Source organism: Amia ocellicauda, chromosome 7 (assembly GCF_036373705.1).
Source record: "Amia ocellicauda isolate fAmiCal2 chromosome 7, fAmiCal2.hap1, whole genome shotgun sequence".
Lineage (NCBI taxonomy): Eukaryota > Metazoa > Chordata > Actinopteri > Amiiformes > Amiidae > Amia > Amia ocellicauda.
The window spans coordinates 6598215-6623417 of record NC_089856.1 but is presented as its reverse complement, the minus strand read 5'-3'; the positions used below and the strand labels follow the sequence as shown (position 1 = coordinate 6623417).

The 25203-nt window shown below is 38.5% G+C and overlaps 1 protein-coding gene across 1 annotated transcript; it reads left to right on the top strand.

Moving 5' to 3' along the window:
* Nucleotides 1–7905: 7905 nt before the first annotated feature.
* Nucleotides 7906–23376, top strand: LOC136753811 (adhesion G protein-coupled receptor E1-like). Its single transcript, XM_066710199.1, has 10 exons — nucleotides 7906–8042; nucleotides 11477–11499; nucleotides 14524–14660; nucleotides 15080–15253; nucleotides 15340–15534; nucleotides 16371–16606; nucleotides 19921–19987; nucleotides 20151–20242; nucleotides 22313–22486; nucleotides 23178–23376. Exons 1-10 carry the CDS (start codon nucleotides 7906–7908, stop codon nucleotides 23374–23376), a joined length of 1434 nt encoding a protein of 477 aa, XP_066566296.1.
* The last annotated feature ends 1827 nt before the right edge of the window (nucleotides 23377–25203 follow it).

Sequence of the window (25203 nt, the reverse complement as noted above, 5' to 3'; positions counted from 1 at the left end):
CATGAATTCATGTGACATACACTAATTGCAAAAAGGTGGACTCCATTCAACTAATAAAGTGACTTTTAAGACAACTGGTTTCACCACAGCTCAATCAGGTGCATCATAGCAAAGGGAGTGATTACTTACGCATTCAGGAATGTTCTATTTTTTTTATTCATAATTAATGTACAACAATTTGCAGATTATATTTTTCACTTTGACATTATGGACAGTTTCTGTGTTGATCAGATTAAATCCATTCTGATATCATTGTAACACAATGAAATGTGGAAAAGTCCAAGGGGGGTGAATACGTTTGAGAGCCACTGTATATACTCAGTATTTTTAAAAAATGTATCTGAATATTCTGAAGTCTGTTTGTTTGTATAAGCAGTAAGTATACATTCAATATATTTATCCATAATACCTTTTTAGAATTGTATCAATGCTGAATCAATTTAAAGAAAACTGTGAAAATAACAATTACTTGAAATAAGCGTATGACAAAGGCTGTGTCTTGATTTTATTATATGTATTACTATTTAATTTTATTTAGAGGTATTGTACCTATCAGTGCAAGGCATTTGCAATAAATAACCACTCAAAATAACAAGATAACCATTTGCAATAAATAACCACTCATTGCTCTTTGCCTTTACAGTCAAAACTAAGACACAATGTCAAATTAGGTAATTCATTTATGTGTGAGTGTTCTTTAATGATAAAAACTATTTTCTCCAGACATCAATGAGTGTTTAGCTGTGGGCTGCTGTGGTCCAAATGCACAATGTATTAATACTGCTGGCAGCTACAATTGTTCCTGTGATAGTGGATACCGCCCACCATCTGGAGTGACACTAACGAATATATATTACCCCTGCAAAGGTAAGTATCTGTAATTAATTAATGATCCATTGTTTGGTATGGTTGTGTTTAAAATGCTGCAATGGTATTATTATGCAAATAATACATTGTATTTTTTTTTAAAGATTGTATACACATTATTTTGTCTTGTACTCTAGTACTATAGCATTGGTATATTGATCAAGTCTGTATGGACTCTCAAGCTCCAGTGTCTGGTTCTTCGAAACACGGGGCAGGATTAAATCAAAAATGTTGGCGCTGGACTGGAAATCGCGCTGCTAAACTATCGCGGTATTACATCTGACCAGATTTGCCCCGCAAAACGACTTTCTTGCAGCTCCTTTCTGGCACAATGCGAGAGAATAACACAGCCGCTACTACAACACTACACCACTGTACGCAGTTGCGCTTTCATTTTTAGTTAGATGCTACTCTCTTCTAATGTTTAAAGTAAATCCCATGATGTACAGTTGTGTAGTTTGCTATTAGTGGCTGGTTAAAGTTGTAGTTAATCCCGCCCAACAATACAGTGGGAGTGGTTACATTTTCGATGCATTAAATCAAGAAAATATCTGCTAGAAAACACCCTGAAAATGCTCTCGCAGGTCCACTAGTTTTAGACAACTTCGGATTGTCTGAAGCCTCTCGCGGTTGAGGCGCAGTGAGAGAAAGCACAGCTCTGGCACAGGTGTGCGCAGGCGCAGCTCCGGGTTCATTCACAGCGCGGCTCTACGTCAGTGAAATAACTGCACAGTGCGCTAATAATACATTAGATGTTGCGCCCAACATCCACATAAACGAAACGTTGCTTATTATTTTTGCACAGAGAGAAAATATGTTGATATTGAATGTCATTTTATATTGTGTTTTGTTCAGCAATGTGACAGTGTTCGTTTCGTTTTGGTTTCATGACTTGTTTAACTCGTTTATTCTGCTCTTGCTTTCTTGCTTTCATGTCTTAACAATTGATTCCTTCTTATCAGATCAGATCAGAGCAGTCAGATGTTAGGTATCTTCTCTGAGAATACTTTTTATGCAAAAACAACTACATTAAAAGTACAACCTATGCAAAAGTTACAATGTAAAATCAGTGAATGAAACAACAAGGGAATGGCATGAGTTTACCTTATGGTTGACGAGGTCAGATTTCCAGCAATACCTGATACCGTAAGAAGTACCATGATGTTAAAAGAACATGGCTGTTCCACAGAATATTAATAGTGTATTACCATGGTATACCAAATTGATTGTTATATATTTTGCCATTGTACAACATGTGTTGTATGTATGAGACAGTAATTATACCATCTCATACAAGTAAGACATACATAATAATTGTCTCAATGTCATAGGCACACACACAATTGGCAACACCAATAGGTTGTGTATGCAACTCCAATTATTTGAAAAGAGAATGACACCCAAAGGGGACTATGGGATGTTATGTCAACTTACAACAAGACTGCTGATAAGCAGGGTTCTAAATTAACTTTTTTGATCACCAGCCAATGTGGCTGGTAACTTTTCAAAGTTACCAGCCAATCAGAATTTCCACTAGCCAAATTTTTTTCCTGTGAAAATAAAGAGAAATTATGAGTGCCACTGAATGCATTTGATCATTTTATGAACATTGTTGGCATGAAAAACACAACAAAATATACACAGAAAGTGCAAACATTTCATTTCAAGTTTGGGATATATCTATCATTTAAATCACATCTTCAGAGCTCTTCTTCTTCTTCTTCTTCTTCTTCTTCAGAGGTGCCATCAGAATCTGAGCCACCCTCTGTTCCTTTTGTTCCATGTTTGCGCACAAAGTCAGGCCTGCGTGTGCACAAACTGTCAGCATGCCAGATGTCAATGGCTTTGGTTGGATCAAAGTCTTTGATGTCAGTAACTACACCATTGTTTACTCCTGTCATTACAGATGCTCCATCTGTGGTGATTGCCACTAGCTTGTTCTTCCAATCAGTGCTGACATACTGCACACTGTTTCAGCTATATTTGTAGTCCCCTGGTTTCACTGCAAACTGCGCGCAGCCAAGGGGCGTATGAAACGTCATCACGTAGCATTACGGCACAGTGTTCATGGGAAATGTAGGAAGTACTGCCAGGAGGATAAATGACCGAGAACAGAGAATTTTGTATAATGCATGTAATGCCTCATGCATCACTGGCCAAACTGGCTAGTAAGTTTTTATTAACACCCGCCAAAATGAATTTTAACCCGCATTTGACGGGTTGGCGGGTGTTAATTTAGAACCCTGCTGATAAGCCCTGTGCACTGTCAGATAGGCAACCCCTCCCCTCCTATCTAAGCATAGACTCCAAGTCTCTTTTGCTCTTATTCGTATTATTCTTGAATGGAAAGCTAACTCTTATTATCAAATAACTATTGATATAAGAAAACAGAATTTTAAAAACCATGATCCTGCTGAAAGTATGTAAATGGTCAGACTTTCTGGAAAGTATTAACCATTCAAAATAATTTTGTAGAGATCAATGAATGTGCAGAAATCCCCGTACTCTGTGGTCCAAATGCAAAATGTATCAATGTCCCTGGAAGCTACAACTGCTCCTGTACTCCTGGATTCAGTCCTCCAGCTGGGGTCACACTGACAAGCAATTCAACCCCATGTGCAGGTAAGATAATACATTGCATTTCAAATATTTTCAAAGCTTGCTTACCATGCTTATATACTAAATTAATGTTATTGTAATTTCTGAACTGAATATCTTGAAATAGTTTTTCTTAAACTCTAAGCACTAAGGTTAAATCATAAGTTCAAGTGTCATAAGTAAGGTCAAGTGTTATAAGTAAGATCAAGTAAAATTCTAGTAATTCTGGTTGAAAAGGCCAGCACCTCAGAACAATGTTGGCAAAGACACTCCAACTAAAATACTATGTACTGAACTGCAAAAACTGGAGTTAACAGGCTAGTAACTGGTATTTATGAATATGCTTCTTCTAAGTTTGTTAATAGTTAATGCTGATTTATTCATGGGCTTACTTCTAAGTCATACCACAACATTTGATCTATATGTTTACATCAAAGTAGGGCTTGCTTCTAAGTTGTACCATCACAGGTTCAATGATTTCAATGAGAAAACATATAGTACATCAAGTAACAAGCAGTATATTAACTTTGAAAACGTAATAGACTAGTTACTAATTACATTACATTATTGTCATTTAGCAGACGCTCTTATCCAGGGCGACTTACATTTGTACCCATTTATGCAGCTAGGCATTTTATTTGAGCAATCTAAGTGAAGCACCTTGCTCAAGGGTTATGATCCTAATGTGTATACATACAAGTAACAAGTAGTCTATTAACTGATAAGTAACGTATCCAGAGTTTACTAATACAATTTGCAAATCATGTATTAACTGTTAGCAGACTAGTAACTAATATTTCTTAATGGAAAGTGCTGTTGTACCCTTGAGCAAGGTACTTCACTTAGCTTGCTCCTGTAAAATACCCAGCTGTACAAATGTAAGTCGCCCTGGATAAGAGCGTCTGCTAAATGACAAATAATGTAATGTAAAATAAAGAGTTAGCATACTATAAAAACACTAGTTGAACCATGTATAGTAAAGTTTATGACCACCAATAAAGTACAATAGAAACAATTAGATTTATTTCTTGCTTGGTTGACACAATGTAGGTGATCACATAGGGGAAAAATAGAAATTGTGTTAAATACTATATATGCATTTAAATACTGTATAAAATAACTATACTACAGTAGGGCCAACTGGTGTTGCCTAGTGTAAAATGCTATATTAAATACTTGTTTAAGTTTTTTAAAATATGCATCTTTATTAAAATATCCTGGAAATAAGTGTCATGCTTAAAATAAGGCCCTTGCAATGTATTGCCAACATTGTGTAGGTTTTTTATTTATTTTAAAATACCTTCACTATAATGCCATCCTAGCTATACCACCAGTTTTGCCCCCATGGCTTTTACCAGGTGGTATAATGAGAGCTGACGGTAGAAAATAAGGAACTATAGAAGGCAGTATCAAGATTTCGAAATTGCATTAGCATTTAAATACCATATTGTCCAGATGTTTTTGTCAGACAAATAAATAAATTACATGTATTAGAAAAACTTTGTGCTTGTTCAAATTCAAGGCAAATACATTTATAAGATTCCTCACAACTGGATTACTGTTATTGACAAAATATTGTGTTAAAGAAAGAAATGCAAAAAAATATTTGAAATATGATTGAACTTTTACACATAACTATATTTCATGTTACTCATGTTCATTCTTATTGTTTCACTGAAATCTCCACAGACATCGATGACTGCCAACAAGTTCCTCCTATCTGTGGCCCAAACTCAATTTGTAGCAACATAGATGGGAGTTACAACTGCACTTGTGAAACTGGATATAAAACCAAAAAAGATGCTGTGATAAGCAGTATAAATCAGTGCCAAGGTAACTATTGAATAGGAGAAGAAAGTTAAATAAATAGATGTAAAATTATCTATATTTGTCATGTATTTCTGACATATATTGGAGAGCTGAAATGAGTCCCTAATTACAGTGCCTTGTGAAAGTATTCAGCCCCCTTGGCATTTTTCCGATTTTGTCGCCTTACAACCTGGAATTAAAATAGATTTTTTTGGTGGTTTGTATCATTTGATTTACACAACATTAATGGATTTAATGGTGCTCCATGGGATGATTTTATATAACCCAACCCTGATCTGTACTGCTCAGTGGTGTTACAGACTCTGGGGCCTTTCAGAACAGGTGTATATATACAGAGATCATGTGACAGATCATATGACACTTAGATTGCACACAGGTGGACTTTATTTAACTGATTAAGTGACTTCTGAAGGTAATTGGTTGCACCAGATCTTATTTAGGGGCTTCATAGCAAAGGGGGTGAATACATATGCACCCACCACTTTTCCATTTTTTTTCTTTTTCTTTTTTTTAAAACAAGTTATTTTTTTAATTTCACTTTTTTCAATTTTAATTTCATACTATTTTGTGTATGTCCATTACATGAAATCCACATAAAAATCCATTTAAATTACAGGTTGTAATGCAACAAAATAGGAAAAATGCCAAGGGGGGTGAATACTTTCACAAGGCACTGTGGTATACTACAGCAAATGCCAATGGATTTAGCATGCATGTAGTTTTTGTATGGTATTCCATGGTTTGCATTATGGTTTACTATATTTCTCCATGCTTTTCCATGAATTCACTTTGCTTTTCTGTACTTTTATTGTGGCATGGTATACAACAATACACGTATAAAGGCTTGTATTTGTGATATTATATAATAATTTTAATATAATAATAATAATTATTCATATTTTGTCAAAAATAATCAATCTGTTGGATTTAAACTTGGTGAAATATTCAAATACATTGCTGACTTCAAAGACTTCAAAATACCAGTCTCATAAATCATGAAAGACAAGTCCTAGGAACACATTGCCATAATATTATAATGGTTTGGTGTTAGTTATATATTAAATAAAATTGATAATTTGAAAACCATGCTAAATGATGTGAGAAGAAGGTGAATGAGTAAAATTTCATACCCCCTCCAAAAAATATTTGCCCAAACAAACTTAAAAAAAATACTGAACTGACTCCATTGCTGAACTGTTTTAGTTAGTTAATTAGAACTGTTTTAAATACTTTCATGTTCAGTGAGTTTAGAAAAGTCAACAAAATGTATTTTGAGGTATTATTTTTTGATATTGAAGTAAATACTTTAGTTGTTTTTAGGTTCACACACACTGTATGTTGTAGAATTATGAATGATAAATGCAAATAAATTAAATACTAATCATATACTGTATTATATTCTGTATTGCTGTGGATACTACAACCCAAGACCAGTGGGTGCACGTTCTCCCTGCCCGTAGCCTCATAGCCACGACCCTCTGTGCCGTTGGACCCCCCCGCCCCGCCTGCCATCATCACATGGCCCTCGTGCGGCCCCATTCACCAGCGGCACCCCTCCAATCCATCCTACTGTCATTTTATTTCAACCCGTGGCTTCAAGCCTTGCTCAGTTTAGTATCATACCTCCTTCTGCCCTCCATTGCATCCACCTTTTGCTGGCTGGGTCCATGCTCGCTACCCTGACCCAGGTTTCCCTGAAACGCTCCGTCGTTCTTCTCTCCCTCACACTCCGTGCTGCCCCTCGCACTCCTTACCTCAATGTGTAGTGTGGTCTTCTTTCACCATCTCGCTTTTTGGGGTTCCAATTCAAAAACATTAACCAGCACAATTGGCAAGTATCATAAATGATCGCTCCAGCCACCTCACACTTCCATAAATGGACACTTTTAACCAGTCTGCCATGCTTCATTTCACAATTGAGATTCATCACCAATCCACTCCACAACATTGCACTTTACTCCATCATTAAATACCAGTCTGATTCCTTCAAGCCTCTCTGTTCCCGAGACTCTCCCCTTTTAGCACTCAATCACATTTCAACCCCTTCTTCTGCCTCCATCTTCCAGGCTTCCTTCCTCGCCTTACAGATTAATAATCTTGCCTTAAAACACACAAAACTACACATCAGAACATTATTTCAAACTAACTCAATTCCCATGAACTCTCACCCTGTCACACAACTCTGTTACTTCCAGGAGTCACACCTATGGACACTCCCTTCAATGATAAATCAGACGCATTATAACTCGACACTAGTTCATCTACTCAAAAATCTTCTTCCACGGTACACATATCAGATCACTTGATAAAGTCTGACTGACGTCGGTCATCCGAAGCTTTCAAAATGGCATTCCATCTGACATTCAGGAGATTCAACTAACCAAGCTAGACTGCTCTTAAAAATCTTCGTAGGTGGTACAAGAAGCCGTATTACTTTTTTGGGGGTTTGACGGGAATGATGGTCCGGAGCTGGGTCTAGACCGTCATTCCCGTAATCAAGAGAATAAGTCAAAATCAAATAAAATCGCATTCCCGCGCCCCAACGCAAATCAGTATTGTGAAACTACCGAAGTGGAATTTATAAATTAATTTAGACAGTGAACAACTCCGATGTCATCACAGTCACTTCCGGTCAAAGCGCATAAATACCCCGTCATCAAGGCACATCTCCAGCGCTTTATACTCTTGCATCCCACCACCTCCCCTATCACCAACCACCTCTGCAGCAGTTCCTTGGCTCAGTCCATGTAAGGGGGGGTTTGACGGTCCGGACCCGGCTCCAGACCGTCATTCCCATAGCCAAGAGAATAAGCCAAAATCAAATACAATTGCATTCACCCGCCCCAATGCAAATCGGTGTTGTAAAACTGCTGTATGTTTATTTAGTGAGAGTTCACAGTATATCGAATTATAGACTGCTAACAGAATTACTGGTATCTTGTTTTCAATCCAGTGTATAGTTCACCATACATTGATGATTTAATGATTTAACTGTGATTTATTTTAATCTTTGGAAATCAAATTATTTAAAAATTAAATTTAAAAAAGCCTGGGCTATTAACCTACGTCTACAATGAAGCAATGTTTCCTGGCTCTGCTTACCCTGCATGAATCCGCCATGTCTTTTTATTTATGAAAGTTTAATACAAATGCCGGTCTCCTACAATCACTGGTCTCCTACTATCACCGTTCTCCAATTGATGCCGGGTCTTCTTGCAGTTATTTGGAATAAATGCCGGGGGTGTTTAATTGAAGTTTTATGATATTTGATGTTTTTTTTGTAAGTATGAGTTATGACTCATAGCATATTGTCAATTACAGCAATTGTTATTAAGTAGTAGCCTTTCTTAAAGTTAGTTGTACTCTTTTAAGACCCTTTGGATTTAATGCATAGAAACAAAACCTGCATGATAGCAGAGGTAAGGGTGTAAAGTAAAAGAATTAAACTGTTGTAATAAACATTTATACCTTATATTTATACATTTATAAGATTCTTGCTATGACATCCATAATAATTATGAACTTCATTCTCTGCAGACATTGATGAGTGTGCAGTCAACTCTAAAGTCTGTGGTCCACATGCCAACTGTACCAATACTAATGGGAGTTACAGCTGCATTTGTCTTAATGGGTACAGCACCCCTCCAGGAGTCACACTAGCCAGTCTTTCACAACCTTGTGAAGGTATGATGACAATTTCTTGGAAGGAACATATTCCTCATATTGGAAATGTTATCAGGATTGCATGTATTTTAGACCGGATGTTTCCCCTGTGTCCAAGTGTTTCTGAGGTCCTATTTCCCCACTGAGGTGGTGTGCTTGTGTGTGGTGTGCGTACTGGTGCACTATAGCTGCCGTCACATCATTCAGGTGGGTGCTATACATTGGTGGTTGTGGAGATGGAACCCCCTAGCATGTAAAGCACTTTGGGTGTATAGATGCACTATAGAAGTGTAGTGATTATTTTTATAATCATTAAAGGTCATTTCCCAACACCCTCTGGGGATTTGTTTTCAAACTGAAAGCAAGTTTCATTCTGCAGTGATAAACATGTTTTCTTTTTTCTGTCATGTAGTTTCATAAGTTGCACATTATTGTGATTTATCTTCTTTTGTAAATGTGTGTGTGAATTATTTTTTTTAATGGTACAAGGTATTTGCATATTTGTAATGACACTAGATGGTTTTCATGCAGATATAAATGAATGTACAACTTTGCCCTTTGTTTGTGGGCCAAACACAGACTGCACCAACAGCAATGGGAGCTATAATTGCTCCTGCTGGAAAGGGTATAAGGCACCAGATGGAGTAATACAGATCAATAATGAAAACCAATGCCAAGGTAAGATAAAGGATTGTTTTGTTGTTGTTGTTGTTTTTGTTGGTAGTTTGTGTTTCTTTGCTGTTGGTATATTTTGTGTTTGTTTTATTAAAGTGAAAGAACAACCAAACATCCATAATTTAATAAGATAATAAATACTCAGGATATAATTATTTTATTCAGTTGATGCAGACTGTAACATTTGATAGATGACCTTGACTTTCGCTAGCACCCTCACCTTTGGCTGGAGACGCGTAACTCCCGTTGCAGTAATCCAGTAATCCACATCGACAGGCTCTATTGCTTAGATGGAGTTTGATGATTTCCATGTACTTAACAGCCTATCTGTTGTTAGGTTGGCAACACTGTGGAGTTATATATTAAATAAGGGTTAGGGCTCTGGACTCATAACTAGAAGGTTGTGGGTTCAAATCTTGGGTGGGGCAGTACTGTTGTACCCTTGAGCAAGGTACTTCACTTAGATTGCTCCAGTAAAATACCCAGCTGTATAAATGGGTGCAAATGTAAGTTGCCCTGGATAAGAGCATCTGCTAAATTACAAATAATGTAATGTAATATCTGGGGATGAGAATTCAAATAATTTGTACTTCATGCATTTTTCATTTCAAATTAATTTAACTTGTTTGAATTTTGTCTGGAGTTTATTTGGATATTTGTCTATTTGTCTGCCTGTCTGATATTATGCTTATGATTTTTTTTAATGTAGTAAATATTGTATTTTTTTATTATTTATTAATATTTATTTACAAATCCAAAACACACAAAGACAGCTTATCCTGCACTTTGAAAAGACAAAAGAGTGTTTCACCTGCATGCAGTGTAATTGGGCTGTAACAGGGGGTGGGCCAGATGGGTCAAATGCAGCTTTGCTGTAAGGCAAAGTGCTTCCTAGTAGAAAGGTGATGTCCCATAATCCCTTCAGAACTGTATAGAAATTGAACAATAACTGCAGTTGTGTACTCAACCAATCTTTACCTTTCAATGCGAGAATAACAGTTAATGTACGCTATGAGATACTGTGTACCCAAGCCATCGTGAGGGAAATCATCGACAAGGCCCAAGAAGCTACATCTGTGGCAAGTGGCCTAAAAGGATGTAAGGCATCAACTGGAAACAGAACGGAACAAATGTTATAAATGGGAGAACGGGTTCACCAGGGGCCCCTGTTCATCACCACCATGTAAATCTCAAGCAAGGACCACACAGGTCATGTTCAATTCAATTCAAAATAACAGGAGTGAGCAATCTGAATATGTAATGGTGATACTTGTCTCTCCCCAAAATTCACATCACCTGGGATATATATAACAGCTGAATAGTTGGAAAATGGAAAAAATAAAAAGGAAAGCATTAACATACTAAATGGTAAAAGTCTTAGAAAAGTGATTTGTATTTTCAAAAATACAAAGTAACTATAATGGACACCTTCAGTTTGTAACAGTAAATAGTTGATGATATATTTGTTGTTTTTTGTTTGATTTACACAATGTTATTTATACATATACATAATGGTCTGTGATAGTAATCAAGTTTTAATACTATAAGATCGAAATCAATGCTTTGTTTTCTTTCTTTTTTTAGATATTGACGAATGTTCCAAAAATGCTTCGCTCTGTGGATTAAATGCAGAGTGTTTCAACAAAGGTGGAGGATTTGACTGTGCATGTAAACAGGATTATCTTCCCTCCCCTGGACTTGATTGGGAATTTGGAAAAACAAAGTGTAAATACATGCAATTGTGTTCAATTTAATGTTCTCCTATACTGAATGCAATATAATAATTGAAGACATAACTTAGCAGTGCAGTCACATTCCTTTCTCATTGTTTTTTCTTCTACAGGTGTGAAGCCAAACTGCCCAGATGTAAGTCAATAAAGAAGAAATAAGGAATTATAGTGATGAAGTTGTGGGTGTTGAATACAAGTGCACTTTTGCACTTACACCACATACTGAGAGAAGTTGTTTTTTCTGATCATCAAATTTGTGTGGCGTCTTATTAAGTGTTATGGTGTAATCTGCCACAGCTGTTTTAAACCCATGTGCTTGTGGATGTTTCAAACATGGGGTTTAAGTGACATCACCCAAAAACAACAAAAAAACATTGACAAATAATTTCTTGCATTACAAACTAAAGGCCAGAAAAAAACTCTTTTTTTATTTTTGTATTATTAATTTTTTACAGAATGCTCTAAAGGAGCTATGTCTCTCCAATATTGTTCTGGAAAAAATGAAAGCAAATCCAAACATGGTTCTACCAGAAATGGTTAGTAAGGCTTTTTCTGTATAGAAACATACACTTGAAATGCAGTTGAAACATTATGTCAATTCAATAAAACATGTTTTAGTTTAATTGGTCTTCAAGCTTTGCTTTCGTCCTGACTGAGATTTTCATACAGAGCTTTATCACTTGCATGTTTATACTTATTTATATTATAAATATAGTACTATGGTACTGCAGTACAGTAGTGTGAATGGAATTAATTATAAATAATAATGGTTCATTGGAATTGTTTCAAGGGTGGCACAGTGGTGTGTTGGTTAGCACTGCTGCCTCACAGCTCCAGCATCCTGGGTTTGAGTCCCTGCTTGGGGTGCCTGTCTGTATGGAGTTTGCATGTTCTCTGTGTGGGTTTTCTCTGGGTACTCCAGTTTCCTCCCACCATCCAAAAACATGCAGGTTAGGTTAATTGGTCTTGCTAAATTGCCCTGCCTGTATGTGTGTGTTGCCTAGCAATAGACAGGTGTCCTGTCCTGGGTGTATTCCTGCCTTATGCCTGCTGGGATAACCTTCAGCTTCCCAATGACCCTCACCAGGATAAACAATTTCAAAGATAATTAATAGGTTTTTATGTTTAATGTTGTTAATGTTCTATCTCTATTGCCTTTTAAAAATAGCATTTGTATAATCAATCCTCCAGGTTATATAGAGTCAACATTGGCACATCATCAATATATTATGTAATGTTCTCTCTACCTGCTTCTCTATGTACAGTGAATAAGGCTTTCAAATCTTAGTATTGCTATGACATGCAGGAGGTACTGTACATTCAAATATATTGAAAAAGTCTAGTACTGACAACAGTATGTTTCTTATTTCTCTCCCACAGACTGTGAAAAATTATTTAGCCATGGCTATAAAAGGCACTACACAGCTGGCAAGTCAAGATGCAGCACAGCTATCCAAGGCATTTGATTCTTATGTGAAATCCGCTCAATTACTCGTATCCACCTTGGTTGAGCCGACAAAAACTGAGTTATATAAAACAATAAAAACAGAACAATTAGGTATGAGTTGCTGAATTATCAATTTCAATCCATTATCATTGGTTACATCTTAGAGATGATACACTTGTTGACTAGCTGTCATCTAAGGCAAGTTGTAAATCTGTAATGGAGGACAAAATTGTCATCCTCACTAGCTGGGCATGTAGATAGGTTGAACTTAGTTTTTCAGTGTAATCAATTGCATCAAATTTCCAGCTGAATGCAATATACGTTGCAGGTATTTGGGAAACAGCAATTGAGATGAAGTGAAAAATAGACCTTTACATAATAATAATAATAATAATAATAATAATAATAATAATAATAATAATAATAATAATAATAATAATAATATAGACACCCTTATCCAGGGCAACTTACAATTGTTAAAATGTATCAGATTACATCTGTTGTTGTTGTTATTATGTACAAAGATTGTCAACTGTATTTAAGACTCTATCCCCATCTGGTAGTGACTATTCTTGCTTATCCACACACAGATTTTGTTAAGACAGTTCTTGAAACAATGTAACGCACCCATTTTATTCCTCTTTCAGAAGTTAGCTTGACAGCCATTGGACCTGACACAAACTTGACCACAATCCCTATTCTGGAAGCTGAAGCAAATGCTATGGAAATCAATCTGCTAAGCATTGCCAAGAACAATAATGGTAAGATAAGAAGAATGGAGAAGCATTATAATAAACTTTAGCAATTTCCAAAATAATACATAAATAAGAGGAAAACAAGTAAAATGAAAGTCTCATTTGTTCTAAATGGGGAGGTGGTCATGGGAAGTGTTTGGGTGGGGAGATTACATACAGACTTTTCAATTATAATCTACATCAATTCATTCAGTTGTTCATACTGGTGGAGTATTCCCAGTAAGAATGAGTGGATGAAGATTCAATTTAATGATTTAATTAGAACATATATGTGTTAGGTTAGACTGTAACAATAGCTGTATATTGCAGTACATCAAGAGAGACTCCCTCCAAATTACTTTAAGACTCCCTTATTTTCATCTCTCAGTTTTTACAGGAATGCTTTATTGAAATGTTATATGATGAGGTTGGCAGAAGAATGAAAAAGATTGAAAATATATTTTCAGAAATAATTGATGGGGCAAAGACAGAAAACAAAACTATAATAAAATATCTAAAGCAGGGGTGTAATCTTCCTGGATTAGGAGATCTATTAGGCAATCCTGGAGGTTTTATAGGGAACCTAAAGGAGAGATCTGGAAAACATGTTAATGCTTACTAATTCAGCATACAAGTAGTCTGATTAATGAGTACAGTTGGAGACATCTAGTTTAAATTTGACCAAGAAGACGTGAGAAATCAGTTTCTGAGAAAAGTCATAGTCAGATATGTCAGTTATGTACAGTTGGTTAGCACATGACATAAACAAGTATTACACAATAATGGTTCTGTCAAGATCAGTAGTATTGAAGCTTACTGTATAAATATTTATTGTTAAACTGTAATATTATTAAGTGCCTTTTTGTGTTTCAATATTGTAATGTTGAAGCTTAGTTTCCAGTATGAAACATCAGTCATTTCTTTGTATTACCAGGTTCTGCAGCAGCAATTTTCATTTCCTACTCTGCTGGTGCTACAGATTCCTTATTACGTGCCGACTTTCTCAAGACTGAAAATGTAACCGAGATGTTTTCAGATGTTGTATCAGGAAGAATAGCCAAAACACCAATCACAAATCTCTCAGAGCCTGTTAATTTCACCTTAAAACATAAAATGGTATATACACTGGTTTAATATTGCTTCTAGTGTGTGCTTGTCCTTTTATTTATTAGTTATTTTAGGTATTGCTATACATTTAATTTGTTATAGTTAGTACTGTATTGTTCATTGTACTAATCATTAAAGGTAAACACTATAACTTGAAATATTGAATCATTATAGATGATTTGTTTCTTCACTGCACCCTCCTTAGATCATCACATAAATGATTACCTTTTACTAGCCAAGTCTTTCTGCACAGTCCTCCACACAGCTACTGCAAATACTTGTCAAATGGATTCATGAAAACAATTAATTTAAATTGTATTGTAACTTGTACAAAACTAAAACTTATATTTAATGTAAATTATTAAATGGACATTTTCTTTGATTAGCCTCTGTCATCTGTCAATCAACTGCACTACTTTTTTTGTTAGTCCAAAGCAGATAATGGTCTGATGACCTGTGTCTACTGGAAAGTATCAGGTGAAGAACAGTTTTGGTCTGTTGAAGGCTGCACAGCAACATTCTCCAACGCAACGTACACTGTGTGCAGCTGTACCCATCTCTCCACCTTTGCCCTGATAATGCAAACGGAGAGAGTGGTGCAGGTATTTCATTAGTATTGATTTATTCTTCATTACACTTCATTACATTTAAAAACATGATTATTACTGAAGTTTCCCTTATGTTTCAGAATGATGACTTGCTGGACCAAATCAACAAAGTGCTTGTGATAATAGGTCTGTTTTTCTTCGCCTTGGCCATTATAACCTTTGTTTGCTGCCGCTGGAATCCAAAAATCAACAACACCGCTCGCCTCAACCTCTGTATCTGCCTCTTCCTGGCTCACCTTATCTTTTTGGTTGCGGTGTCTCACACAGAGAACAAGGTAACCACAGGTCTATTCATGCCTTATAGTTTTTGTGTTTATGTTCTTTTTTAAATAAATATATTTTAAATGTTTTACATTAACCTGTTCAATGAACTCCATATTATGCCCATCTTCCTAAAATATGAAACCTAACAGCTTAATTTTAAAATTGTGAGTGAGATAATATTGTACTGTTATTTAAAAATCATATTTGAATATCTTTGATGTCTAAGAAAATAAAAATCTGACCATCCCTCTTTTCTTAAGTTTTTTTTATATATATATATTTGATATGAATATATAAAGAGAATTACTAAACCCTGAAATGCTTTAACAGTGCTGCCTTGGACACATACTTAGTGTCCAATGGTACCATAAGGTCTCAAACCAGGCCAGGTTTACAACAATCAGAGCCATGATGAAAATAGTAAGGATTTGCAGAGTCTGTTGTATGCTAGAAAATCTCAAACCTAGGACTAGACCAAGTGTCAGAGAACACAAACATTGGGATAATGTAATCATTTAGGACCTCAGTGCTTCTGCCATTGTATCAAGCTGGCAAAGCTCATCTGACCAGATCAAAGCAGTATACAGGGAGGAGATGAGGAAGAAGAATGATGGATTGGCATCTGGGAGGAGAGCTTGGCAACATAAAGGATACCATGACAGGATTATAGTGTCCCTCATTGTTTGGAATCAGTACATTTTCAGGGTCTAGAGAAATACCTTAACCATATCTCTGCTTTTTAAAATCAAAATAAAAGACCATTTTAATCAGCTAAACTATTAGATTTTTTTTATTTGAAGGGAAGGGAAGGAGCATTATGTATTAAGTAGTGTCTGCCTATTTCCAGGTGATTTGTTCAATCATAGCCGGGGTCCTGCACTATCTGTTCCTGTCTGCCTTTGTGTGGATGTTGCTGGAATCGATTCAGCTGTTTTTGCTGGTGAGAAGTCTGACCAAAGTGAGGATCATCCATAGAGAAGGGCTCCGGCCTCTATACCTGCTGCTGATTGGGTACAGCATGCCTGTTGTCGTGGTGGGGGTGTCAGCAGGTCTGTTTCCCAGGGGATATGGAGATGACAAAATGTAAGTATGCATCATTTGTTCACTCCTGAAGTGGCTCGGAAGTAATAATTTCCAATTCCAAATTAATGAAAAATTATGGAAAATGATATGCCATACAGGACACGATTAATTAATGTAATCACATGTAAGGGCACATGTTAAATGCTAATGTTAAAAAGATGAAAACATCCTTCTAAAATTGTAAGAGTTGTTTTGATTTTGTACTGCAATACCATGAACAGGCCCGTAGCCAGCCTAGTGGAAGGGGGGTTCATTTTTCAAAAAGTCGACCTTTTTGCAGTTTTTCCCCTTTTTATGCACTAATTTATGCTGGATTAGCTTGTCTGCTGGTATCTTAACAAGCACGCTTTTTGATGCACCAAAAATATTTACTACAATGTAGTCAAATTGCTTTCCATGATAATGTTCCACCTTTTTCAGTTCAAACATACACACACACACACACACACACACACACACACACACACACACGTGAATGGAGAGCCGACAGAGGAACACACATATTCAGGGTAAAAACCTTCCGAATCGGTCACTGTAGCTAGCTAGTTCCACTGGACTGTCACTGCTGAAACATGCGTCTGCATTGGAAATCAGCTGTGTCAGCCGCTGACGTAGGAGTTTCTAGGTGAACACAAGCTGTGGCACCGTGACCCCCCCAATATTTTAGAGCCGAGGTTGACATCTGTCCACACGACAAACGATACACGTTTTAGCTGCTTATGTATAGAAATCAGGAAAACCGAATAGCTGTTTTTGTGTTGTGTTTTTGATAGTACAAAGTGCCACTCTTGCCCAGTTCAGAGTGTGTGCAGAGATGCCGGGCAGGGAATCTGTGAGCAATCAACTCACTGACTAACTAACTAACACCAGCTCTATACAGGACATCCCATATTAATACATCACATCCTATTGGCTAATAACCAGGAATTGCTGTGACTTGGTTCCACACAATAACAAGCACTGAGTGCAACAAACCTCCGTAACATTACATAAAAAAAAATAAAAAATCTTGACTCATTCGGCCGCCCCTATGGATGGATGGCGCCCCTAGCATTTGCCTATTCTGCCCATAGGGCTGGCCCTGGCTGCGCATGTAATACTCCTGTAAAGCATGATATTAATGAATACAAAAAAACGGACTTAAATTCTGGACCTTTGGCAGTGAGGGGGGGGGTCGTTCAAACTACCCAAACCCCCCCAGGCTACAGGCATGATGAAGTATATGAACACACATACTCCAAATGAAAACCCTCACACAGTACCAAGCTGTATCTGCATACGTCAAGATTCTTATTCTATTAAATTAGCGTCTTCTCAGTCCAGCGTTTCAGGTTTCGTTTCCAAAGGCAGTGCTCATACTGTACAATGTATATTGAAAGCCATAGAGGGCAATCATGCAATCGCATGTCTTTCAGGGCTTCCAATGTATCGGGTATAAGAACATAAGAAATTTTACAAACGTGAGGAGGCCATTCGACCCATCGTGCTCAATTGGTGTCCATTAATAACTAAGTGATCCAAGGATCCTATCCAGTCTATTTTTATATGTTCCCAAACTTTCAGCTTCTACCACATCACTGGGGAGTTTGTTCCAGATTGTGACAACTCTCTGTGTGATGAAGTATCTCCTGTTTTCTGTCTTGAATGCCTTGGAGCCCAATTTCCATTTGTGTCTCCAGGTCCGTGTGTCTCTGTAGCTCCTCTGGTTTGATGTGGTCAATGCCTTTCATGATTTTAAACACTTGAATCAAGTCCCCATGAAGTCTCTTCTGTTCCAGAGTGAAAAGGTTCAGTTCCCTCAGTCTCTCGAAGTAGGACATTCCCTTCAGACGTGGAATAAGTCTGGTTGCTCTCCTCTGAACTGCCTCTAAAGCAGCAATATCCTTCTTGAAGTGTGGTGCCCAGAACTGCACACAGTATTCCAGATGAGGTCTAACTAGCGCATTGTACAGTCTTAACATTACTTGCCTTGTTTTAAATTCTACGCTTTTGACAATATACCCTAACATTCTGTTTGCCATTTTTATTGCTTCCCCACATTGTTTGGAGTAGTTCACATAGACTCCTAGATCTTTCTCATGCTTTACTTCACCTAGTTCTATTCCCCCCATAGTACAATTATAGTGGACATTTTTGTTACCTGCATACCTTGCACTTGTCAACATTGAATTTCATCTGCCAGGTGTCAGCCAACAACTGAGTATTATCCCTTTGAATATCAAAGTCCCTTTGAATAACCTGTGCTGCTGAGATTGTATCTGCCGAGCCATCTATTTTAGTATCATTTGCAAATTTGACAAGTTTGCTAACTATCCCAGAGTCCAGATCATTAATATAGATTGGAAAAAGCAAAGGCCCTAGTACTGATCCCTGTGGAACTCCACTAACAACCTCACTCCAGTTAGAAGCGACTCCTCTTATCGACACCCTTTGTTTCCTATACATCAACCAGTTAATAATAATAATAATAATTTTAGCAAAATCTATACAGTACTATGACAAAATACGTTCAGAAAACAGTGCTGAAAACAAAGAAAGAAGCAGGCATCTGCAGTATAGCCAGATCCATTACAATGGTTTGCAAAGACCTGTAGTGCATTTGTAGCACAGTCTTCCAAGCTAATTGTTTTGAACATATCAATAAATGGCTCAGGTTTGGATAGTGATTGAGTTTTAGTTGATAATTGTTCATTGTTTATTATTATAGTGTTTCAGTGTATTATTTTAATTTCCGTTTTAGTGTATTATTACACTGTGTGGAGTTTGCATGTTCTCCCCGTGTCCGCGTGGGTTTCCTCCGGGTTCCTCCCACCATCCAAAGACATTCTGGTTAGGTTAATTGACCATGCTAAATTGTCCTGTGTGTGTGTGTTTGTGTGTGTGTGAGTGTGAGTGTGCCCAGTGATGGACTGGTGTCCCATCCTGGGTGTGTTCCTGCCTTGCGCCCTGTGCTTTCTGGGATTGGCTCCGGCGTCCCCCGCAACCCACATTGATAAGCGGTTTCGAAGATGGATGTATTATTATTTTCATATCAGTTCCAGTGTATTGCGTATTATTTGTATTTGTGTTTCAGTGTTTTATGTTTTTATCTCTTTACTGAACATGGATATGTAGTACAAGGGTGCGATAAGGGTTAATGAAAAACACATATTGGTTCTTTTCTCTGTATTTCATTCATCATATATTTATATTATAAGGCAAATCCAGGTGTTAAAACAGTATTATCATTATTTTCAAAATCTGGTACCTGGGAAGGGTTTTCATTTTTTCACCTGGAGTTGAAATGGTTAAAAACCTCTGCCTATCTTTTTCAGATGCTGGCTGAAAAATGATAAAGGCTTCAAATGGACGTTTTTGGGCCCCGTTTGTTGCATTCTTGCAGTATGTTGCTCTCTTTATCCTTTACAGAATATGCAAAATAATATTTTTTAATTTAATATAAAACAATAAAATCTTTATTGAACAAAAGAAAAATCTAAGATAAATGAAGGGTGGGGGCAAGTACTAGGATGGGATGACTTTTACAGTAAAATTATCTATGCAGGTCAACTTACTTCTCTTTGGTACCATTTTGTGGAATGTCCGATCTACTCTGGTTAACATGAAGAGTGATGTCTCCCAAGTGAAAGACACCAGGTAAGAGCTATATGAAAATCCTAAATCTACTGAGCTGATAAGATTTCTCTTCAAAAGTGTTTTATTTTTAAGACCTGAAATCAAATCCTACACAAAAATAATTAATCCCTCACTATCACCACTCAACTCACTCTCAGAGACAGAGAAATATGAATAATCTGCCAATCAAACAAATGCCTCTCCACTATATTCACAATCTGTAATTATGTAATTTCTAACAAAATTTTGAAAAAGTTTGCAAACTGTTGTCTTTTATGATAGTTCATAATCTGTTTTTACATAGTAATCATGCTGGTGGAAACTGAGATCACTCTCTGTATGGTGGTGTACTATCTATTTTAGCTAACTGATATTTCATGATTCAAAATATATTGATCTGGATGTTTACTTTTGTTCCAAATTGTGCTGAAAGCATGTGATATGTATAAATTATCCCAAAACAACCCTTTATGTCATCACGCATTTGTCACTTTATACACATTGTAGTAATATACAATGATTAAATACAGTATTCTGATTAATAGTATGTTTGTATCTGTTGTTTGTTGAATGGCTTCTTATACATATATACACTCACCTAAAGGATTATTAGGAACACCTGTTCAATTTCTCATTAATGCAATTATCTAACCAACCAATCACATGGCAGTTGCTTCAATGCATTTAGGGGTGTGGTCCTGGTCAAGACAATCTCCTGAACTCCAAACTGAATGTCTGAATGGGCAAGAAAGGTGATTTAAGCAATTTTGAGCGTGGCATGGTTGTTGGTGCCAGACGGGCCGGTCTGAGTATTTCACAATCTGCTCAGTTACTGGGATTTTCACGCACAACCATTTCTAGGGTTTACAAAGAATGGTGTGAAAAGGGAAAAACATCCAGTATGCGGCAGTCCTGTGGGCGAAAATGCCTTGTTGATGCTAGAGGTCAGAGGAGAATGGGCCGACTGATTCAAGCTGATAGAAGAGCAACTTTGACTGAAATAACCACTCGTTACAACCGAGGTATGCAGCAAAGCATTTGTGAAGCCACAACACGTACAACCTTGAGGCGGATGGGCTACAACAGCAGAAGACCCCACCGGGTACCACTCATCTCCACTACAAATAGGAAAAAGAGGCTACAATTTGCACAAGCTCACCAAAATTGGACAGTTGAAGACTGGAAAAATGTTGCCTGGTCTGATGAGTCTCGATTTCTGTTGAGACATTCAGATGGTAGAGTCAGAATTTGGCGTAAACAGAATGAGAACATGGATCCATCATGCCTTGTTACCACTGTGCAGGCTGGTGGTGGTGGTGTAATGGTGTGGGGGATGTTTTCTTGGCACACTTTAGGCCCCTTAGTGCCAATTGGGCATCGTTTAAATGCCACGGCCTACCTGAGCATTGTTTCTGACCATGTCCATCCCTTTATGACCACCATGTACCCATCCTCTGATGGCTACTTCCAGCAGGATAATGCACCATGTCACAAAGGTCGAATCATTCCAAATTGGTTTCTTGAACATGACAATGAGTTCACTGTACTAAACTGGCCCCCACAGTCACCAGATCTCAACGCAATAGAGCATCTTTGGGATGTGGTGGAACGGGAGCTTCGTGCCCTGGATGTGCATCCCACAAATCTCCATCAACTGCAAGATGCTATCCTATCAATATGGGCCAACATTTCTAAAGAATGCTTTCAGCACCTTGTTGAATCAATGCCACGTAGAATTAAGGCAGTTCTGAAGGCGAAAGGGGGTCAAACACAGTATTAGTATGGTGTTCCTAATAATCCTTTAGGTGAGTGTACATTTCTGTTATTTCATTTATGTTTTTGCTGCCATTTAATTAGTGAAAGAATTAACCAACTATAACATTTGTATCTAAAATGAACCTAAGCATCAAATTAAGCCCTACTAAGAATGTAACCTGATAATTACATTTTCATTTTGTGAATACTACCCAGTATTTTATTGAAATAATTATTTGTATCAATAACATTGTTCAGTGTATGTGTTTCAGTATATGGACCTGTGCTTCTTGTAATGCTTTTTTTTTCACAAAGGAGCCTTTTGATCTCTTTCAGGATAATTATTTTCAAAGCTATTGTCCAGTTTGTCATATTGGGCTGTGGCTGGTTACTGGGCTTCTTCCCAGGTACCCCTCTGTTGTCATACCTGTTTATCGTGCTCAACTCACAGCAGGGGACTTTTATCTTCATTGTTCACTGTCTGCTCAATAAAGAGGTAAAGACCTTCCTGTATGACCTACAAACAATCTGTTGCAAGAGAGCAGAGATGAAAGACACATCTTGTGTTATTGAATAACTGTATTTCTTTCCCTGTGTGTCTGTGTAAACAAGGTCACTGTCTCACTGTGCTACGGTACTGTGCTATAGTTCAACCCTGTGATACCTAGAAGAACAGGGTCTGATAAGAACACGTTTTCACCAGTACTTTGGTCTTGATACATCGTACAACCCCCCCTTATATTAAACATTATGTATGCCTTAATTCTCCCCGGTTTGACTGTATATGGGCCTTCCTGAGCAGTTGTCAGGCAGAAACCGAACTTACACTCATCACGGGACAGACATGTGGGTCCTGTTATCTTTTTCTCCTGTCTGGTCTGCATAAAAGTGCCTGTAGTTTGTAACTTCACTAAGACTGTTCTTGAGATTACTGAAGTACTGAAGAGTCGCAGAAATCCAGACAGAGATGTACCTCCAATCAAAAGGTTTTTGTTACAAGCAGCTGCAAGGAAAAGGTTCAAGAGGTGATTTCAAGAACAGTCTTAGAGAAGACTTAGAATCAAATCCCCCATGTCAATGGAGTTCCTTTAGCTCATCGACTTTGTGGCTTGTTTGTATCTGTGTGGATGAGGTTTCAGTTTTGTGCCTGAGAGGCTGGTTTGAATCTGTTTTGTTTTTTTATTTAAAAATGGTGCTCCAGGTTAGAGAGGGAGCACCGGCTGCAGCAGCCCACACGGGCCCTCCTGCTGCTGCTGGACATCCTGGATGACCTGAGAGCCACCTGGGACCGTCCGGCAATGGCCCCTGCCCAGGCTCGGTCGGGGGAGGCCTATGCCAGAACCCAGGATGTGTCTGAAGCAGGCTGGACACACTTTCCCGAGCCCCATTTGAGCCATTGAACTCAGCTAAGCTGAAGCTGGTGTCACTTAAGACTACGTTACACGCCCTGTCCGTACACCCATCATGTATCCGTTTTGCATGATATGGCTCCACGGTCACTACCGAAAAGTGTTCCTACCAAAAGTGCTGTCTCCATTCCATGTCAACAGGCCTGGTGAGTTGATGGCTTTTCATCCTCCTCCCTTTGCTTCAGAGCAAGAGACTCGGCTTCACTAGCTGTGCCCTGTGTGGGCCCTCAGGTGCTATTTGGAATGCACAAAGAACTTTCGGTGCTCAGACCAACTGTTTGTGTCTTATGGAGCGCGGACACAGGGCCAAGCACTTGTGGACACTATTACCATGGCCTATGAGTCCACCGGGACCCCGGTGCCTGAACACCTGGTGGCCCACTCGACTCGAGGCGTTGCCACATCTTGGTCACTTTTTCAAGGCGCCCCCCTCTGGCTCCTGCCTTTCTTCTCCCAGTCTGCCCCTGTTAAGTGCATCCTGATGGAGCTATTTGAACCGTGTCTTCCCTTCCACCAGACTATGCCTTCCAGTCGAGCACCCACGGGAGCTGCTCCTGGACTTACTGACAGCCCTGTCGATGTGTTCCCAGGGTCTGTCATGCAGCCTACAGGTATGTTGGTATGAAGCTCACTGCCTCTGTTCCCAGCTAATGGCGCACGAATTTCGCTGCCATAGTTCCTTGGCCAGTAGGTCTGTGGCCCGCTCTGGCTGTGTGCCATAGAGCAAGTGTTCGCTGCTGCTGCCCGCAGCGGTAAGCACGTGAGCAGGCTCTCGTGTTCCAATGTGTATATAGTTAAGTTGTCAACACAGTAGAGCTAATGTTGCCCTGCATTAGCCAGTCTAACCAGCAGGTGTCAACTGCTCCGGTGTTCCATGGGTGACGCATGAGTTCGTTCCTGCGCCCTGTGGTGTATATACTTCATTTGTACAAAATCTACATTGTCAGCACAGTGGAGCTCTTCCACTCTGTACTATTCAGTTGAGTTGGATGCTCCTGTGCTGTGCGCAGGAGGCATGAATGTTCCTGCTGCCACGCATTATATATTGTTGTTCATTTGTAGAGCTGGTGTGGCCTCGCTCCTAGCTGGGCTAGTGGAGCAAGCGGCCAATGCTCCCATGTTATGCGAAGAGTGCATGAATGCTTTCCTGCACACTGCAATGTTATGGTTTGATTGGCATGGTAGAGCCTGCTGTTGTCCTGCATTAGCTGCACTAATATGTGACAACTGCTCCCGTGTTATGTGGTGGTGCATGAACTGCTTCCTAAACCCCGCGATGTGTATAGTTGTCATGACAGCACAGTGGAGCTGGATGCTCTGTACCGTTCAGTGAACGTGATTTTTCCTGTGCTGTGCAGAGGCAGCATGAATGTTCCTGCTGCCATGCTGTTTATACTCTTATGTCCAGCTGTGGCTACTCAGTTGACTAGCCAGCTGTGTGTTATTCAGTGGTCTGTGGCCCCGCTCCTGCAGGATCAGGGGTTCACTGCCACGTTAATGCACAGAAGGCGCACAAGTTACTTGATTGCCCGCGCCATATATTGTGCACGTAGCTATACGTCCTCGCTCCTATATGCACTAGTAGACCTTGCTATTGTAAGCGGAGGGCATAAGAGTTGACCTCTGTAGCCCCGCGTTGTATATGCTGATTGCGGACAGTCCCCGGCAGTCCTCTGTGGCTCCTGTCTGGAGTTGTGTTGCTGAGGCCCTTAGTGGTGCACCTTGGAGCAGACTCCCTTATCAGCTTGCTGCCTCCTCCCTTACGACGGTTTTGTTATACATTAACCCCTCCCCCTTGGGCAGTGCTTCCGACTTGAA